General features: G+C 36.1%; 1 protein-coding gene across 1 annotated transcript in view; it reads left to right on the plus strand.

Annotated features, from left to right (window-relative positions):
- Nucleotides 1-17,085, plus strand: part of LOC108337961 (BEACH domain-containing protein C2) — a 73,803-nt gene extending 56,718 nt beyond the window's left edge. The window contains exons 20-31 of the mRNA XM_017574552.2: nucleotides 3,972-4,040; nucleotides 4,133-4,219; nucleotides 4,298-4,414; nucleotides 5,389-5,538; nucleotides 5,741-5,825; nucleotides 5,936-6,056; nucleotides 6,665-6,761; nucleotides 12,665-12,778; nucleotides 14,059-14,422; nucleotides 15,221-16,014; nucleotides 16,253-16,375; nucleotides 16,691-17,085. Of these exons, the coding sequence (XP_017430041.2) occupies nucleotides 3,972-4,040; nucleotides 4,133-4,219; nucleotides 4,298-4,414; nucleotides 5,389-5,538; nucleotides 5,741-5,825; nucleotides 5,936-6,056; nucleotides 6,665-6,761; nucleotides 12,665-12,778; nucleotides 14,059-14,422; nucleotides 15,221-16,014; nucleotides 16,253-16,375; nucleotides 16,691-16,765 (2,196 nt within the window). The 3' untranslated portion in view covers nucleotides 16,766-17,085. The remainder of the gene's footprint in view (nucleotides 1-3,971; nucleotides 4,041-4,132; nucleotides 4,220-4,297; nucleotides 4,415-5,388; nucleotides 5,539-5,740; nucleotides 5,826-5,935; nucleotides 6,057-6,664; nucleotides 6,762-12,664; nucleotides 12,779-14,058; nucleotides 14,423-15,220; nucleotides 16,015-16,252; nucleotides 16,376-16,690) is intronic.
- The last annotated feature ends 2,462 nt before the right edge of the window (nucleotides 17,086-19,547 follow it).

The following is a 19,547-nucleotide window of genomic DNA, read 5'->3' on the forward strand; positions in this document are numbered from 1 at the left end:
GGTTTATATCTTTTGAAAATGATCAAGTTAATTCTGTTAAGAGTCCATGCATAATGCCTGCAAGGAGACAACATCTAGTACGCTGTTGGAGTACGGTAACGTGGCTAATGTTCTATCAGGCCTTGATTTATAGGAAATTGGCCATGGTGACTGGCTTATTCCATTTTTTTTTTAATACCTCTGGGAATGAAAGTTTCCACTTACTGTCAAACTGGACAGATATGCCTTTCTGCACTGCGTCTATCAAGTGGCTACTCCTTCAGTTTATCATGGATTTGCAAAGCCCCTGAAGAGGAAGCAGAGCTAATGTACCATGTTTTATCTCTCGGTACATTTGAAAGATTGGCGCAACAAAATGCAGCAAGGGGAGGAGATATCCCAAGTCCTAATACAATGGCAGCAAGGTGGATTGGAGGGTGCCACTTGGGAAGAGGAGCATTACATCAACAATTCCTTGACTTCAACCTTGAGGACAAGGTTGATGTTGAGGCGGAGGTTAATGTTAGGAAGTTAAAGTTATACGTGAGAAGGAATAAAGAGGGAGGAAACTAAAGGCGGGAAAAGAGGTTAGCTTGTTTGTATAGAGAGAAAGTGTTAGGTTTCTGTAATCGAAAACCTAATTTCATTCTCTCGCAAATCACAACGAGAACACAAACCAGAAGAATGAATGAAACGTATTGATTTATTTGCACATTAACAGTATCGAAAGTCAATGTAAAAGTATGGATGTAAGTATGGACGTAAGTATGGGTAACTACGGGAGCCTAATCCCCCTCCTCAGGCCAATGCCCTAACTATACGAGTAAAATATAACCTAATCCAACAGACTGACGATTATTTTATTTATAATAGGTTCTTTCCACCCAAAACCGTTAATACAGTTATGCTTTCCATTGTTCAACCGAACAACTCTTGTTCAACCGAACGACTACTTCACCCTCTCCCTCAACCGTTCGGCATTCACCTTATGCTCCTACTTCATTTGACCACTCGTTCCCTGTTGCTCCTCCTGCATGTGACTGATTGTTCCCTGCTGCTCCCCTTGCATGTGACTGATTGTTCCCTGCTGCTCCCCCTGCATGTGACCGCTCGGTCCCTACTGCTCCCCCTCCATGTGACCGATCGGTCCCTGCTGCTTTTAACCGTTCGGCTCCTTCCCCGTCGCTCTTAGCCGTTCGTTTCTTTCTTCTCTCAAACTTTCCAGCTCCTATCATTACCCTCCGCCTGAAAATTAACCTTGTCCCCAAGGTTAAATTCTGGAAATTGATCTTGTATTGCCACCGAGTCCTCCCAAGTGGCCCCATCAACTCCACCTTCCTGCCACTCAATCAATATTTGTTCAACCAGATCCTCGCCATATTGCTTTTGTCTTCGGCCCAACACACGTAGTCGCCAAAATGAGGGCCCCTCTTCCTGCAAGCCCTCTGGTAACTCCTTTTCCACCCTCTTTGTACCTACCACCAACTTTAATTGCGACACGTGGAATACAGGGTGTATCCTCGCTGTGTCTGGTAATAGCAGCCTGTAAGCCACCTGTCCCACTTGCTGCACCACCTTAAATGGCCTGAAATACCTGGCCGAAAGCTTTGGATACAGCCTTACAGCCATAGAAGATTGCCTACGAGGCCTGATTTTCAAGTAGACCCATTCATCAACCTTTATCTCTGCTGGTTTCCTCTTGCGATTAACATGTTTGGCCATCAAATCTTGCGCTCTCATCAAATGAAACCGTAGCTCCTGCAATGCCTGATCCCTAGTTTGCAATTCTTGCGCCAGGGCCTCCACTAAGGTTTCTCCTAGAATAAATCTTTTCAATGTGGGGGGGAGGCTCTTCCATACACAATCTCAAATGGTGTACACCTAGCTGCCCCCTGATAACTGGTATTGTACCAGTATTCTCCCCAAGGGAGAATAGAACACCAACTCCTTGGCTGCTCAGAACAGAAACATCTCAAGTATCCCTCTAGAACCCTGTTTAAGACCTCCGTTTGTCCGTCCGCCTCCGGATGATATGTTGTACTCATCTGGAGTTGGGTGCCTTGTATTTTGAACAACTCCTTCCAAAACAGGCTAAAAAATAGAGGGTCTCTATCACTCACAATCGTCATCGGCACCCCATGCAACCTCACCACTTCCTTCACGAAGATTTCGGCCACTATGCGAGCTTTGTAGGGGTGTTTTAGGGGAATAAAATGCCCGTACTTACTCAATCAATCTACCACAACCAGCACAGCATCATGGCCCTGTGATTTGGGAAGCTTCACTATGAAATCCATACTAATCTCTTTCCAAATTGCTTGGGGAATCGGTAAGGGCTGCAACAATCCTTGAGTTAATTCTCTGGTTTCTTTTCCCTCCATACGTCCTAAGCTCCATACTACTGTCACCTCTTCTATTTCTTCCATTTTGAACAGGGCTTCTGGCGCCACCACTTCTTTGGCCAATGTGGGATCCCCCTGGATTGTTACCTGCTTCCCTCCTTGCCTAAAGACCATAGCTAGTCTTCCCCAGTCAGTACTCACTTCTCCCAATTTCGCCAACCAATCTACTCCCAATATCACGTCTACCCCTCCTAACTCGAACAAGTAACAATGTTCCCCTATCTCCACTTCTCCTATCTCTAGTATTACATTCCTGCACAGCCCCTGGGTCCTTTTCTTCTGCCCATCTCCCAGGCTCACCTGATACTGCCTGACGATTATTCTATTTATAATAGGTTCTTTCCACCCAAAACTGATAATACAGTTATGCTTTCCATTGTTCAACCGAACGGCTCTTGTTCAACCGAACGACTACTTCACCCTCTCCCTCAACCGTTCGGCATTCACCTTATGCTCCTACTTCATTTGACCGCTCGTTCCCTATTGCTCCTCCTGCATGTGACCGATCGTTCCCTATTGCTCCTCCTGCATGTGACCAATCGTTCCCTGTTGCTCGCCCTGCGTGTGACCGATCGTTCCCTGCTGCTCCCCCTGCATGTGACCGATCGGTCCCTGCTGCTTTTAACCGTTCGGCTCCTTCCCCGTCCCACTTAGACGTTTGTTTCTTTCTTCTCTCATAAACTTTCCAGTTCCTATCAGAAAGTATAAATAATAATAGAATAGGGAGAGAAGGGTTATCAGATATTTTTCCTTTTGGGTAGAGACTGGACATCTTTTCCAGTGGAGGAAGGGAGGCTTCCTTAGGTACATTTACTTGTATTTCTTTTTTCCATACATTACAAAATTAATATAATACATACATATACTTTCATCTTCTGTTGTTTTAAGAGTTGTTTGAGAATAGAGTGATCTGTTTTGGTTTCCTGAATAAAGGAACCTAACATTATACCATCTGAAAGTTAGAAGAAAATAATTTCTCTCTATTCAGCTTCAATACATACATTTGATATATATACATACATTAATTGGATAATTTAGGAAACAAGCACATAATATTCTATAAAACAAATCCTTGGCTTATTGAACACATCATTTGGTGTTATTATTGGAGACTCTTTTGTACCCTATTATTGATCCTAGTGTATTTTTCTTTGGTCTGGACTACTCGTGGTTTTTACCCTTGCATTGAGGGGTTTTCATGTTAAAAATTGTTGGTGCATCGTTGTGTTTTGGATTGTATTTTTGTTCTATTTGTTTGGTGCTCCTCACAGATTCTCACAAGAAGAGGGATTGAATTTCCGCTGCGTTATTACTCTTTGTCAAGTTGTTATATTTTTTGGTCCTTTCTCCATCACTTTCTAAGCAATCGCTTAAGCCAAACGAAACTAACTGAACTAAAATAGCAATACTGTGTATGCCATTGTATTGATTAGCAGCAGAGGTGCTCTGGTATCTCTAACACAAACATATGAAATTTGGCATAAGTTGTTGAAAATTTTATCATACTTTATAGTAACAGCTACCCAGACAAGCAATTAGTTTCGAATGTAATTTGCTTACTAACTTTGATTTTGCGGTGCCCTTATGCAGATCAGTAATTTTGAGTATCTAATGCAACTCAATACATTGGCTGGGCGTAGTTATAATGATATAACCCAGGTGATCTTCGCTACTAACTTATTGCATTCTATAATTAAACTCTTTAACTCTATCTTCATGTTATATATTTTATCATTATGAATTTTTTGCAGTATCCAGTTTTCCCCTGGATTCTTTCTGATTACAGTTCAAAGAGCTTGGATCTTTCTAATCCTTCTTCTTACCGGGATCTTTCAAAGGTTATCATGAATGTTGCTTTGATGAAATCAAGGGAAATTACTTCATATTTTAAATTTGTAATTTTTTATATCATGCAGCCAATTGGAGCACTGAACCCAGATCGTCTTAAAAAATTTCAAGAGAGATACTCCAGCTTTGATGACCCCGTAATACCTAAATTCCACTATGGATCACACTACTCAAGTGCAGGAACAGTAGGTCCCACTCTCCACCTCCTTTGAATTTTCCTCTGGTAATTTAGTACGTAGACTGTTGACGCTAGTCTTTGGTTTATTCTCTTACTTGTGAGTTCTATCAAGAAATTAGTGTCCTCTACATGGTTGATTCAGATGGAGCTTAAGTGATTAACTTTGAGTTGATGTCAAGTTTAATATTTTGCATGAACTCCCAATTTGAAATATACGAAGTTTCACCTATCCTGAATTACACTCAATAAAATTTGGATCATTTTTGGCTGCATTATGTGAGTATCTTAGAAGTATCAAATGTACAATCATCTGAACCTATGGCGCTCACAAAAAAGGGAGATAGAGAATATTTATTGATTTTGGGCTAGATGATTTTTAAAGGGAATAAGATGTAGATTTTTTGCCAGGATGCTTTAAATGGTCAATCATGTTAAGATCAAACAAAATGGCTTCCATGTGATACCAATCAAATTATGAATGCTTAGGATATTAAAGTAAGGTTGGTTTACGTTCAGTATTGTCAACAAAGTCCTGATGCAGAAAGACACCTCACAAAATGTGATTAGTGTAAACTTGGGCACTTTAATGTTATGCTATTTTATTTATTTTTATTTCTTGTATGTTGGCATGCTACTAACATACCCCAGCGTTAAAAGGCTTCTTGCATGAGAAAGTACAGGAAAGGGTCATTGTATGTGGCCCTACCCTTACACACACACACACATATTTATATATACACACACACATGTAAAGAGGCTGTTTCGGAAGGGTCTTGTTAGCATCTGTAGTTATTTTTGGCTTCTGCATTAAATTTCCCATTTCCTTTCTAAGTCATACAATAAATCCAAATCACGATGCTTTTTCTCAGTTCTTCTGAAGTTGCAATAGAAGCTATCACCCAGTATGCAAATGACAGCATTTAATATGGTTGCATTTTAGTTGCTCATTTTGCATTAGTTAATCGTTATTATCTTTTACAGGTTTTGTATTATCTTATTAGGGTTGAACCATTCACTACTCTTGCAATCAAACTTCAAGGTGGAAAATTTGATCATGCAGATCGAATGTTTTCTGATATTTCTGCTACTTGGAATGGAGTTCTTGAGGACATGAGTGATGTGAAGGAATTGGTATATCTTTACTAACTTATAACAGCATGATTGGTTTTCTTGAATGCTTTTAATTAAAGTTTTTTGTACTTGCATATCAAAGACTTCTAGTTGTTCTTGGAGGACTTCAATGTGTTTAGTACTTATATTTTTAAATGCTTCCCATGGTTTTCTTCAAACTTATATTTCATTCTTTTTTTTTCCTATTTCAATCTGAACTTAGGTTCCTGAGCTATTTTACCTCCCTGAGGTCCTCACAAATGAAAATTCAATTGATTTTGGCACAACACAATTGGGAGGAAAGCTTGGTATACTCATTGAGATTTTCTCCATTTTCTTTTTAAGAAGAAATTGTGACTACATATATATGCATATTAAAGTTATTACCCCTTCATGAGAATTACTTTTGTCATACCAGATACTGTAAAACTTCCTGCTTGGGCCGAGAATCCAGTTGATTTTGTGCACAAGCATAGGATGGCTCTGGAGAGTGAATATGTATCTTCTCATTTGCATGAGTGGATTGATCTCATATTTGGGTAGGTTTTCTTCTTGCTTTTCGTTTTCTCCATATTCTTTTGGCTTGCAAGCCTGGTTCAAAGCTGTTGAGATATTTTTACTAGGATAGACTGAGGATATTCACCACCTTCGAAGTATGAGCTGCCCATATAAGAGATTTGACACCACTTTCCACAACAAGACATGCTTGTACCAGCCATTTATCTCAACAACTTCCCCTTACCCTTACTATTGTTGGGTTTCTACCACAGCGGGACTTGTCTCCATTTGAGTCAGACACCAAGATAAACCTACCATTTTTCTTTACTGGGATAAACTGAGCATATTTACAACCTATGAGCCATAAGTTACACATATAAAAGACCTGACACCACCTTTAACATAAAACCTTAAGGGTTCATGTTTGTGGGTCTTTATTTTCTTATATGTCACTCAACTTTCTCATTTCTATTCAAGGTGAGACATTCAAATCATACTTGAATTCCTAACAACCTTTTGTTTATTCATGAGTTTTATTTTTCTATCATTTTTTATGTACATATCTATAGCATTCCTTTTTAAATTTTCACTTTATTTTAGTCCCTTGAAAATATGCATATGGTTACATTAAATGGATTTAACCATGCAGGTATAAGCAACGGGGAAAAGAAGCTATTGCAGCAAATAATGTTTTCTTTTACATTACTTATGAAGGGACAGTGGATATTGATAAAATATCTGACCCAGTATGTCTCCGTTGCCTCTTTATATTTTCCACATTAATTGTTGTATGAGAACTACCTTCTTTGGTTAAAGGACTAAAGTACATGTTAGCTATAGTTATGTTTGTCACTTATATATGTGTTTGTTTCCATAATTTTATTAGTAAGGAAATTAACTGCTTAAGCTTGATAAACAATGCAATCCTTTTTTTGTTGGTTAGCTTTCTTGTTTGTCATGATAAATTTCCCTTGTGACCAATACAAGATGTAGAGAAACTGAGGAAAATATAACAGATGTGATGGAGAAAAAATCGCTTTCATCTTTTTTGTTAAAATTAGAGCTAGAAAAAGAATCCCTTGTGGCATTACTATCTCTTTTTTTAATCAAAAGCAATTAATGTGATTGCATAACTTTTAGAAAGAGTTCTAAGGAGGCATTTCGCCGAACTATGTTTGCGTCACAAACAACATCAATCATATGCAACACCTCTGAATATTATAAAAGCATCAGACCTCAACAAATAACTTATCCAGAGTGAAAAGAGAGGAAGAGAACTGAATATGAAATGAATCTTTATTATGTATATTGCATCAGAAAGTATGTGTACAAGATGCATTTATTGGCATTGCTTACTAAAAGCTGTAAAATAACTGACGGCTGTACAAAGTAGATTACAAGTAAACCTACAGCTGTACAAAGAAAACTTACATGTAATACATCTACAAACTATACAAACTGACTTGGTTCTACTAACATCCCCTCACAAACTCAAGGACAAGATTTTTCAGAAGAAAATTCCTCACATTGAGTTTGCCCTAAACCCTAAATGCATTTAACTACAACCCAATGAGAATCCAATGGGTTAGCAATAAACTGACAAACTTTGTTTGCAACAAAGCTAACTTTTGGCCGAGTAAGAGTGGCATATTTCAAAGCACCAACCACTTAACGAAATAAAATAGGATCTGGAAAAAGATCAATACCATGTTTAGACAACTTGCAATTGGAGATCATAGGGGATGAAATTGAATGATGTTATATGAAGCAAGTCTCTTACATACTTTGTCTGAGTCATGAGAATAGAAAAATCAGAGAAATATTATATCTCAAAGCCAAGAAAATAGTCTAGTTGACCAAGTTGTTTTAAGGAAAAAGGTGCATGAAGTCAAGTTGTAATATTCTGAATGAGAGTAATAGAGCTTCCAGTTATGATTATATCATCATAAACCACAACTTTTAATTCCTTTTATGTAGATGAAGAGAGAGGCATCACAAGTGTGGTTAACAAAACCATAGACTGCTTTATTCAACTCACAAACAAGAGCCTGATCACTTGCTTCAAAACCAGGTGGTTGTTGCATATAAACTGTTTCATCAAGATAATCATTCAAAAAGGATATATTGACATCAAGTTGTATTAGAAGTCCCACATCGACTAGTGATAAGGCCAGTTTAGAGTATATAGTGGGTGCAAATCTCATCTTACAAGCTGGTTTTATAGGATTGAGTTAAGCTTAAAGTCCACTTCTTAACATGGTATCAGAGTCAGGTTTAGAGTCATCTTACAATCAAAACTTTTGAGGAAATGAAAATTTGAATGTTTATTAAACAAAGCTGTTAGGACGTGGAGAGTATATGAGAGGAGGAAGGGGAAACAGAACACTTAAACACTTAACTACTTAACTGCTAATCAGTTAAGAACACCTAACTACTTAACTGCTAATCAGTTAAGTGAGGGGGCGAGAAAAGGGCCTATATATTAGGACCTTTAGTGTTTCAGTTGGTTGTTGAGTAGTTTGTATGTGTAGACCGGTCTTAGCACCAGGTGAAGGAGGTTAAGCTCCTAAGATACAGTGTAATCTTGATTCTTTTGTTGTGAATACCAATCATACTCTTCTTTCTTTTCCAATTCTTGACTGTGGTGTTTGAGTAGAGATAGAACTGGTTAGGAATTCTTTTCAGAATCCCTAACAAAAGCAGAATACGACATGGAAAACTCTAGCAATGGTGTAGGCAGCCTATTGATAAGATATACTGCAATAATAAATGCTTGATCCCAAATTTGTAAAGGAGGAGAAGCATGACGCAACAATGTAAGGTAAATTAATAATGTGCCTAAGTTTACATTTAACAACACCATTTTAACAATGAGTATGAGGACTAATAAGTCTATGAACTATACCATGATGAGCTAAAACTTTGGTAAAGGGACTATATTCACCACCCTAATCAGACTGAGTCAAACACTTTTGATTTTGTAATTCAGTTGTGATTCAACCATTGTCTTAAAGGTTTGAAATACAATTAACATTTCAAATTTAGACTTTATTTGAAATATCCAGGTGTATCAAGAGTAAGCAACAACAAAAAAAACATAACATTTGAATTCTGCATGAGAAATAAGATGTACAGGTCCCCAAAGATCAACGAAATTAAGTTCTAAGGGAGAATATACAGATCTAGGGACATGAGAAGGCAATCTATGTGATTTTCCAACACAACAAGATGAACAAAATTGACAATCGGCTTTATTAGACACTGGAATTTTAATGTTTGAGTACAATTTACATTACATGATTATTTGGATGACCAAGTCAATTGTGCCACATATGTACACTATTATCTACAAGATTGGCCTTATTGACATTGTTGAAAAGAGTTTACTAAAAAAGAATGTTGAGCAGAATAGCCAATGGACTTAGAAGAGGAATGCAGCTGAAAAGATTGACTATGAAGCTAATCATTGTTGAACGAATAAAGTCCATGAACACCAACAATTCCTTAAAAAAGAACTTTATTCGTCCCTATGATTTGACAAGAAATTTGTTAGAATGGAACTCAAAGAAAACTAAATTATCTTTTTCAAATTAACTAACAATTAACACATTTTTAGTAATGGAAGGAACATCCAACCAAAATATTTAGTTGAAAAGTGACTCATAAGGTGACAAAAGAGGAGGAACCACCACCATAAATACTCAAACCTGCACCACTATTTCATGTTTTGTGGTTCACCAGTAACATGGAAGCTTGCACCAAAATCTGGTATCCAAGAACTATTGGCATTACCTTGAGAAGTAGACTTCATCATTATTGCACTCGGTTGAGCATTGTTCTTACGCTTAGTATTAGGATTCTCCCAAGTATTTGATGTTTTATATGAACCATCCAAATATCGAAGTTTAATCGGAAGTCTGAGGTACCTTACAAGCACGAGACCTGACTTAATGTTGAGTGTTGGGATAATGAGCAGATTCATGGAGGATCCATGCTATACACATTGGAAGGCCTTGAAGAGAATTTTGAGATATATTCAAGGAACCATCACTTGGTCTTTTCTATTCAAAATCAGATGACTATCGACTAGTGGGTTACTCAGATAGTGATTGGTGTGGTGATATTAATGACCGGAAAAGTACTTCAGGTTACGTATTCCTACTTGGAAATACAGCTTTTACTTGGCTGTCTAAGAAGCAACCCATTGTAACTCTATCTACCTGCGAGGCAGAGTATGTGGCGGCCTGTTGGAGCGTGTGTCATGCAGTTTGGCTTTTAAATCTATTAAAGCATTTGGGAGTGATCCAAGATGAAGGGACTGTGATCCGAGTTGATAACAAGTCGGCAATCGAGTTGGCAAAGAACCCAGTTAATCACGGAAGGAGCAAGCACATCGACGTCCGTTTTCATTTCATCCGAGAACAAGTCAAAGAAGGAAAGGTCAAGCTGGAACATGTTGAAAGCCGAGCTCAAGCCGCAGACATATTCACCAAGCCACTACCAACCACATTGCTAGAGAATTGCAAAAGGCTTATTGGAATGAGATAATGAGATACAGTGCAAGAAGACCAATTTAAAGTTTACGGGGGAGTTTTGTTAGGTAAACTTTAAAAGGGCCCACTTGTTGAATAAGGAAGCCAATGTTCCCTACTTTGTAAAGTTGAGGATTTTGAGGAAAGTGTTTTTCCTTGTCTGCTGAAGCACCAAAAATCTGCACCAATGTCTTCTTGGAGTTTAGCTCTTTTATTGGTTATAAAAGGAGAGTAAGGTGTGCAAAGAAAACCACCACCACCGAGAAAGAAATAAGCAAAAGTGCAGTAGAGAAAGAAAGCTGTGTGAGTGTGTGGGAAGAGAGGGAGAACCACGGGAAAATTGGTGTAGCACCACCGTGAAGAGAGAAAGTGAGTATGTTATTTATTGTGTTGAGTTATTGTGAGTTGTGATGATTGTGTGCATCATTGTGAGAGTTAAGAGTGTTTCTTGTATTTCTGAAAGCTTTTATTTTCAATAAAAGTATATTTGATACCAACAAGAACTACCACCACGAGAGGATACTCTAGTGAGAAAGCCTCCACAATGGCTGTCACAATAAGTGTAAGGAGCTTGAGTGTAATGCAGTGTGGTGGGACTAAAGTTGGTGTCTCTTAAGCATAACAATTAAGGCATGTTTCATGTCCATACAAAAGAACTTCAATTTCAGTAATTAAAGGTGTGCATTTCTTACTCTCAATAACAAATACAACTGGAGCATAGTCAAATGAAACACCTTCTAAAATAGCATGAACATATTCTTCATGTCGCACAAGAACACCAACCCCAGCAAGCTCACAACATAATATTTAATCTTGAGCAAATACTCTTCCATTGATTTGGAACCAAGTTTGATAGAATGCATTGTAGTACGCAGCTGTCATGTACAAGACTTGTTTGAAGACTGAAATACTCATGAATTTTCTCCCAAACTTCATATGAATGAGTACAAAACCAGTAACGTTGGATACCAAACTTCCCAAGCTTCATGCTCACGATCGATACTGTCAGCAACGCAATCAGTTAGAAAGCAAGGTGGAACCATTGGATTCACAACAAATCGTTGTAACTTGTGCGATTTGATTACTGGTTCAACATATTGAAGCCAGTGCCACTAATTACAATCATCAAGTTTCTCAACAATAGTTGTTGGAAACGTTTGCGAAGCGAAATTCACCTTGTCCAAAGTGAAATTCACCTTGTGCAAAGAAAAACTCACTATTGCCAAGTGCAATTGAAAAGAAGAAAAGTGGATATAAGAACAAAGTCATTGTTCAAAAAGCTCAATTCACTATCACAAAAAGAAAAAGTAGCTATGAGGACAATTCACTGATTGCAACTTCCAATTAACTTTCACAGAGCTCAATTACAATAAAACAGAAAATTATGAACTGATAATGAACCAGCAGCAGAATGCATAATTCACCACTGCAAAATGGGAATGAAGAAAATTATGAACAGCATCAAAGAGACTAAGATAATCTCAAAATCAGGAACCTATAACAATTCACCAATAGAAAGTACTAAATTGACTGAACAGAAGCAACAGCGAGCTGAATCATGAAGAACTCAGTGAAGAAGCTTGAGTGGAGAAGCTTGATCGTAAAAAAAAATGTTTTGGATGCCGTCTTAGATGAATTGAACTGAGGGTTAAAAGAGAGAAAGAGAACTGAACATGAACTGAATTTTTATTACGTATATCACATTTGAAAGTATGAGTACGCAAATATTTATAGATATTACTTACTAGGCTGTTTCTTCTTGCACCCCATCAAATTTCTGCCTGGACTTCATCATTTTGGATTTTATTACCGGAACACACTAAACCAATTCTGGAAACATTTTTCAACAAGGCAGTTACCCGCATTTCCAGAAAATACTCACCCACTTGGAAAAATTTTCCAGTAACTAGGATGGGGAGCTGGAAGAAAATTGATAGGGTACTGGAAGCAACAGTCTACATACTAACAACTGCATAAGAACTGACATCTGTATAAAGTAATTTACTAATAAATCTACAGATGTACAAAGAAAACTTACAAGTAATACATCTACAAACTATCCAAACTGACTTGTTTCTGTTAACACTCGTACTTTCTACTGTGCATGACATGCAAAGGTGCAACAGCATGCCACACAAGATCAGATTGCTTATTTTGGACAAACACCATCCCAACTTTTGACTATTCCACACTTGAAGAAGAAGCCACTATCAGAAGTTCTTCATTTGCAGGTAACTTTGATATTGATTACTTCTTTCTGAGTAAGCATGTATGTGTGCTCCCTGTCTTGTTACCCATATTTTATTTTGGCTTTCTGCAATGTGTCTAGATTTACATACAAAAGTCATCAAGCAAACTAATAATTCATGATTAGCCATTACCCATGCATGGATAATGGCTGTTTTTCTTTATTTTGGTTCCTATATGAAGAGAAAAATGTATATTTCTTTTTACTAAATTACTCACTAATTCTAAACTCTTACAGGAAAAAACCCCAAACATGACCAAAACCCATACTCGTCCCCATTTCTTATATTTTACTTACCATTGACTTTGATTCCCTTAAGTATTTCAATACAAAAAGGGTTTTATTTTTATTTGTTAAATATTCCATCTGTTTCATTATTTGTCTCGTAAGAAAATCTTTTACTAAGTAAGTTACTACGATTAAATGATTTAAGGTAGCTACTACAAATCATGTATTATGTGCATAACTAAGTTTCATTAAACAGATTTTAGTAAAAATTGTATCCAATTAACAGACCAAAGTATTCTAATATACTCCAGCCATATGCTCCACCTATAAAAAAACAAATTAAAAAAAAAAAAAACTTGTACATGAGATCAGTATCTCCATCCTATTTGTGGAGAACATTAGGGTAAAGAAAGATTTAGATTTTATTCCTATTGACTTTAATTCTGTATATTTGTTGTATCTCAGTTTTATTACTAGTATAATAATCCTGCAATCTCTGGAGTTTATTTCCTAGAATAGACTGTACTTGTTTTCTAAATTGTCTAATCAATTTATATATATATATATATATATATATATATATATATATATATATATATATATATATATATATATATATATATATATATATATATATATATATATGTATATATCTCGAATGTATGTAATGGGAAATAATAAGAGAAATTATTTTCTTCTAAACTTAAGAATTATGAATCCTTCCTCTCTCCTTCCTACTAGTAGAAAGAGAAAAAATAAATTGATCCTGGATTAGACACTACCTACCCAGTCATAAAGAAAGCCCAATTTATCTGTTTCGAGTACCTCTGACTACTTTTTTCATTACTATGTTATGTTACTCCTCAGTAGATTTTATGTATATATAAGGTGTCTCCTTTGTTTTAAGAATTGTTTAAAACCTGTGGTGAAATGCTTCGAAGTGCTCTCCTATTGTTCCATGCTTGCTCAACTGCCAATGATCAATGCATGTGATTATAATGATAAATTTGTAATGTATATATTTATGTCTATCAGACAATATTCCGCAACCCAAAAGCAATCAAGTCATATGCCATTCCATCCCCTGAACAGTGCAATCTACCAGCTGCTGCCATCCATGCGTCTTCAGATACGGTTGTGGTTGTTGATTTAAATGCACCAGCAGCTCATGTTGCACAGCACAAGTGGCAACCCAATACACCTGATGGTCAGGGTACACCATTCCTCTTTCATCATGGAAAGGCTACATCAGGTTCCGCTGGTGGGATTATACGCATGTTAAAAGGTCCTGCTGGTACTGGTGAAGAGTGGCAATATCCCCAAGCATTGGCTTTTCCTGTTTCTGGAATTAGAAGCCAAGCTATTGTCTCTATAACATGTGACAAAGAAATTATTACTGGTATAAATCTAGACGAGCTAGTATTATTAAAATATCCTGCCACTAGTAGTATGTGAAAAGGTTATTTCTGGTAATTAACCTCTTATATGAGAAGTTAGCTTAAAATAATAACCATTGCCATTAGCATGGATTTATATTTTTCCTGGAAATACAGATAATACAATTAATCAATTTCAAGGAATTTTTCTCAAGGGGATTAACAAAGGGGGAACGTTAACAGTACTTATATAGCCATTTGGTATATACCCTATGTTCTAGTATTTCTTAGAAAAGACAAAATTGTATGTGGCGTTGCAGCTATGAATTAACACCAAGGGAAAATTTGTTATTTGGAAAAGATTTAGGTATAAGAACAAGGAGAATAAAACTATATAGATGTAAAAAGTAAATAGTTCCAACTTCTTCAGTTATTTGCTCAAAAATAATCACTAGTTGAAGCAGTAGCGAAACAATGCAGAGAAATCATATCAGCGACCTGTTATTTGATTTAGCCAGATTTTAAATATATACTTCAATTAAGCAGGCCTTCTAGTAATATACTTCAATTAAGCCAGATCTTTTTGAGTGGGACTGGTCTTCAACATATGGTTATAATATCGAAAACCATTATAAACTCTAGGCTGAAGAAGAGAAGTATTATTTCTAGAATGCAGTTCTTTTTGTGTTTTTCAAAATACTCTCTCTTCCCCCTCTCAGATCTTAAAATTCATCTAAGAAACTTGACCTATATTTGTAGTAGCAACTTTTTAAACTGTCTGAGTCTTTCACATCTAACTTGCCAATTGGACTTCTGATTAGGTGGGCATGCTGATAATAGTATCAGGTTAATATCCTCAGATGGAGCTAAAACCTTGGAAACAGCCTATGCTCACTGTGCTCCTGTAACTTGCCTTGGTCTCTCACCGAATAGTGACTACCTGGTGACAGGATCCCGAGATACAACAGTATTACTCTGGAGAATACATAGGGCCCTTGCATCTCATTCAAGTGTCACATCAGAATCTTCTACTGGGAATGGCACTGGCATGAGGCCTTCAACTGGCAGTAGTTCTTCATCACATTTGTTGATGGAAAAGAATCGTAGACGCCGTATTGAGGGCCCTATACAGGTACTTAGGGGGCACCACAGTGAAATACTCAGTTGTTGTGTTAACTCAGGTCTTCGAATGGTTGTTTCATGCTCCCACTCATCAGATGTTCTCCTACACTCTATAAGGGAGGGACGTTTAGTCAGAAGACTGGATGGTGTGTTGGCTCACGCTGTCTCCCTTTCCTCTGAAGGGATTGTCGTGGTGTGGAATGAATCAAAGCATATTATCAGTACCTTTACTCTTAATGGTGTTCTGATTGCAAAATCAGAATTACCTTTCTCTAGCAGCATTTGTTGCATGGAAATTTCTCTTGATGGATGGAGTGCTTTGATTGGAATTAATTCTCAAGAAAATGGTAGAGCCTACAATAGCAGTTGGAATTCGCAATCCAGTAAGTCAGGTAATGAAGATTTTTATTCAGACTCAGAAGAAACTCACGATACCAACAGAATAAATGCTCCATCACCTTCAATTTGCTTCCTGGATTTGCACACTTTGGAGGTACAATATTAAGATGTTTAAATTGAGCTGTCGAAAGAACATCATATCTTTCATTTCTCATCAAACTGTTTCTTTATGTGCCTTCAAACTTCCTCAATATTTGCATATTATAAGAAAATACTCAGTAAGAACGGCATTCTGATTCTCTCAAACATCAGGAGTCCTGTTTCCTTCCTGCTATGCATATCCTTGGGACTGTTTTTCAATACTAACCACTCTACCATACTAACTTGTGTAGGTGTTTCATGTGTTGAAGCTGAGAGAAGGACAGGATATCACAGCTCTTGCCCTAAATAAAGATAACACAAATCTTTTGGTTTCAACTTGGGATAAACAGTTGATTGTCTTCACTGATCCGACTGTAAGTTAGATCACTCTTAATAAGGATCATTGTCAAATATCAATCATTGCTTACGATTTACTAGTGAATCCTGTTTCTAAATATTCCACGATCCCAAGCAATGATTTTTTTTATGATCCTTGTAAATTGGATAAAAGCATAAAAGTTGATGTTTCACCTGCAATCTAGTTTCATAAAAATAATTAGATTTGCACATTATTTGGAGTTTTACAATTTACACCTGTTCGGTATGATAGTTTTTGATATTTTTATGTGCCTGTTGGACTGAATGCACCCAAATGGTTGGTAATTCTCGCTGCTCATTGCTTCTTGCAGTTGAGCTTGAAAGTGGTCGATCAAATGCTCAAGCTTGGTTGGGAAGGTGATGGTCTTAAGCATCTCATAAAATGATAAGCTTCTAAGGCATACAAATATGGATTACATGATCTTTTATATGTAATAACTATTATGAAAATAGAATGGAATACTCCTGTTTGTTAGTGTTATCGTTGCATGTTCTCAGAGACATATTGTAACATATGTAAAGACTAACTCTGACCGGTTACCACCATAGTGGTTAGGTTACTAGTTTTAGCAGTGCTCTTTTGCTGTCCCATTTGAACTCAAATATTAGTATCTGATAAGCTTTGACTGAGGTTAGGGTCATAACAGTTTTGTTCTCTGCTTTTTATTATGGTCAATGAAAATATGGTAAACCTTTTTTCGACTAATACTTTTCGCTTGTAACAACCTGCCATAAATATTTTTGTTTATATTAATAAAAATATAACAGTGGTTAGTTAATAAGTTTTCCTTGATGTTGATTGTGATAGCAACGCAGTTGGAAGGCAAACAATATAGTGATGTCTTATCACTCTCATTTCAATTAAAGAATATTGTTCATTTTCCTTTTGTTGTTTTAGATTTATATACAACAAAAGTCAAATTATATACCATGTATTAATTTCAATGGCTAAGGAGGGCTAGTCTTTGAAATGTGACAAATCGAAATTCAAATACATATTATGAAGGGTGCCCACAATTATGATTTCATTATGTCTCAAATATTGCTGCTACTCATGACGAATCTGTGGTGCCTTGAATTTTTCTTGATCTGGGTTGTGAATACAACTTCTCATTCTTCCACGAAATCATCCGTCCCGCAGTATCACAAGAAAACGTTCACTCAAGAGCTCCACAACGTTTGTGATATACCTTTAAGTCTTGAAGACATTGCCCCAACATTTTATAATGTCATTACAAATGAAAAATAATCTCAACTTTCATTTACAAACGCACTTGTACAAAATGCATTCCAAAGGAAAAGAATTTACCACGTAAAGTTAAATGAACACATAATACTAGGCAATAATTATGTCCTTTGGTCTAGGACGCCTCAATTTTTCGTTCCAAACAAAAGCCCTCATGCTTGAGGTACAGTGGTGATAAAGAGTTTTCTCCTTTCTCTAGTGAACGTCATCTTGGTTGTATTTGTACATTATTCCTTCATAACCTTGAGGTGAAATAGGACAAAGGCTCTTCGAAAAATAAAATAAAACTTTTCTTGAGTACTCTACTGATTGAGTTCAATCTCTTAATTTTTGGTCTATTAATTTAAATAAAACACATATTACAAGACTGCAACAATGTTAACATATTGACAAGTGTATCAAATTATATCAAGTAATATAAAATGGTAAGACCAAATATCATTTCTCAAGAGACTTGTGTTTACTTAACAGTTGTGTAATACCTTAATTAATCAAGACATAAAAGGTATTTTGTTTGTGTTTAAATGCAAATGCAACAAAAGTAAATATGAATGCAAATTGATTAATTGAGGCTTGACACAAGAATGAATGGATGAGGTTGATATTATGAGATGATGATTGTTGAGATTGTTGATAGGGGGAGCACTAGTTTAGTTGAACCCACAATCTTAGTAATATCTGAGTTTTTGATGATGACAACACATAATTAATAACACATGTGTTTTATGTGTTATATGTGTATATGTTCTATGCTTACATGTTATATGTGTATATGAAAACATGATTGTGTTGTTTTATTGAATCAGTATCACTATGTTATTACTGTGATATATCTGATCTGATACAATGTTATTACATGCTGATAAATGCTCTGACATATTCTGATTACTACATTGTGCATCTGTATTTTGAAATTGAAATATGCATAATGGCAGGGGGAGCATTGCATATTATTGATATATTTCACATGTCTTCATTTAAGGGGGAGAATATCTTAATTTCATGTGAATATCTTTAACAGGGGAGCATCATTACTTGTTTTATGATTATCTGATGCATCTCTATATGCTTGATTATCTGTATATCAATACCATTGTGCTTACATTTTACTAATGCCCAAAGTGGGAGAATTATGTTGGTTGGTAATTGATTAATAATCTTTATTGAGTTGTGAAACATGGTTGATTATTAATCATGGTTGTGCATCATCAAAAAAGGGGGAGATTGTTGAGATTGTTGATAGGGGAAGCACTAGTTTAGCTGAACCCATAATCTCAGTAATATCTGAGTTTTTTATGATGACAACACATAATTAATAACACATGTGTTTTATGTGTTACATGTTCTATGCTTACATGTTATATGCGTATATAAGAACATGATTGTGTTGTTGTTGTGTTGTTCATTGCATTTCACTGTGTTATATATGTGATTTTATACATGAATGCATGACACATGTTTTTGGATGGAAAAATCACAAGCACTAATGTTGAACTTTAATTGTATGGAAAAACAACAGTTTGAAATCGATTACATTATGGGGTGAATCGATTAAAACTCGTTTATTTGCACAAACTTTTTCAAGTGTGCTGTGAGAGTTTTTCAAAGAGAAAGGTTTTCAAAACTTTTCATAACACTACTGCATAATCGATTGCATGCGATATGTATTCGATTAAGTTTGTTACTGTTTTGAAATCTGTTAATGCTTGATATAACTGTTACAATGGCTATATTTTTAAATGTGTTGACCAAGCATTAAATGTTATTCGACTGCATTAATTATGAATTCAATTAATTGCTTTGACTGTTACTATCTGTTATAACTGAATTGGTGTATTCGACTGCATTAGTAGCAAAGTCGATTATGTTGCGTCTGATACGAGTTCATCTATATATTAACGCAAATTTGATATCTGTAAGAG

This window comes from Vigna angularis, chromosome 9 (assembly GCF_016808095.1).
Source record: "Vigna angularis cultivar LongXiaoDou No.4 chromosome 9, ASM1680809v1, whole genome shotgun sequence".
Lineage (NCBI taxonomy): Eukaryota > Viridiplantae > Streptophyta > Magnoliopsida > Fabales > Fabaceae > Vigna > Vigna angularis.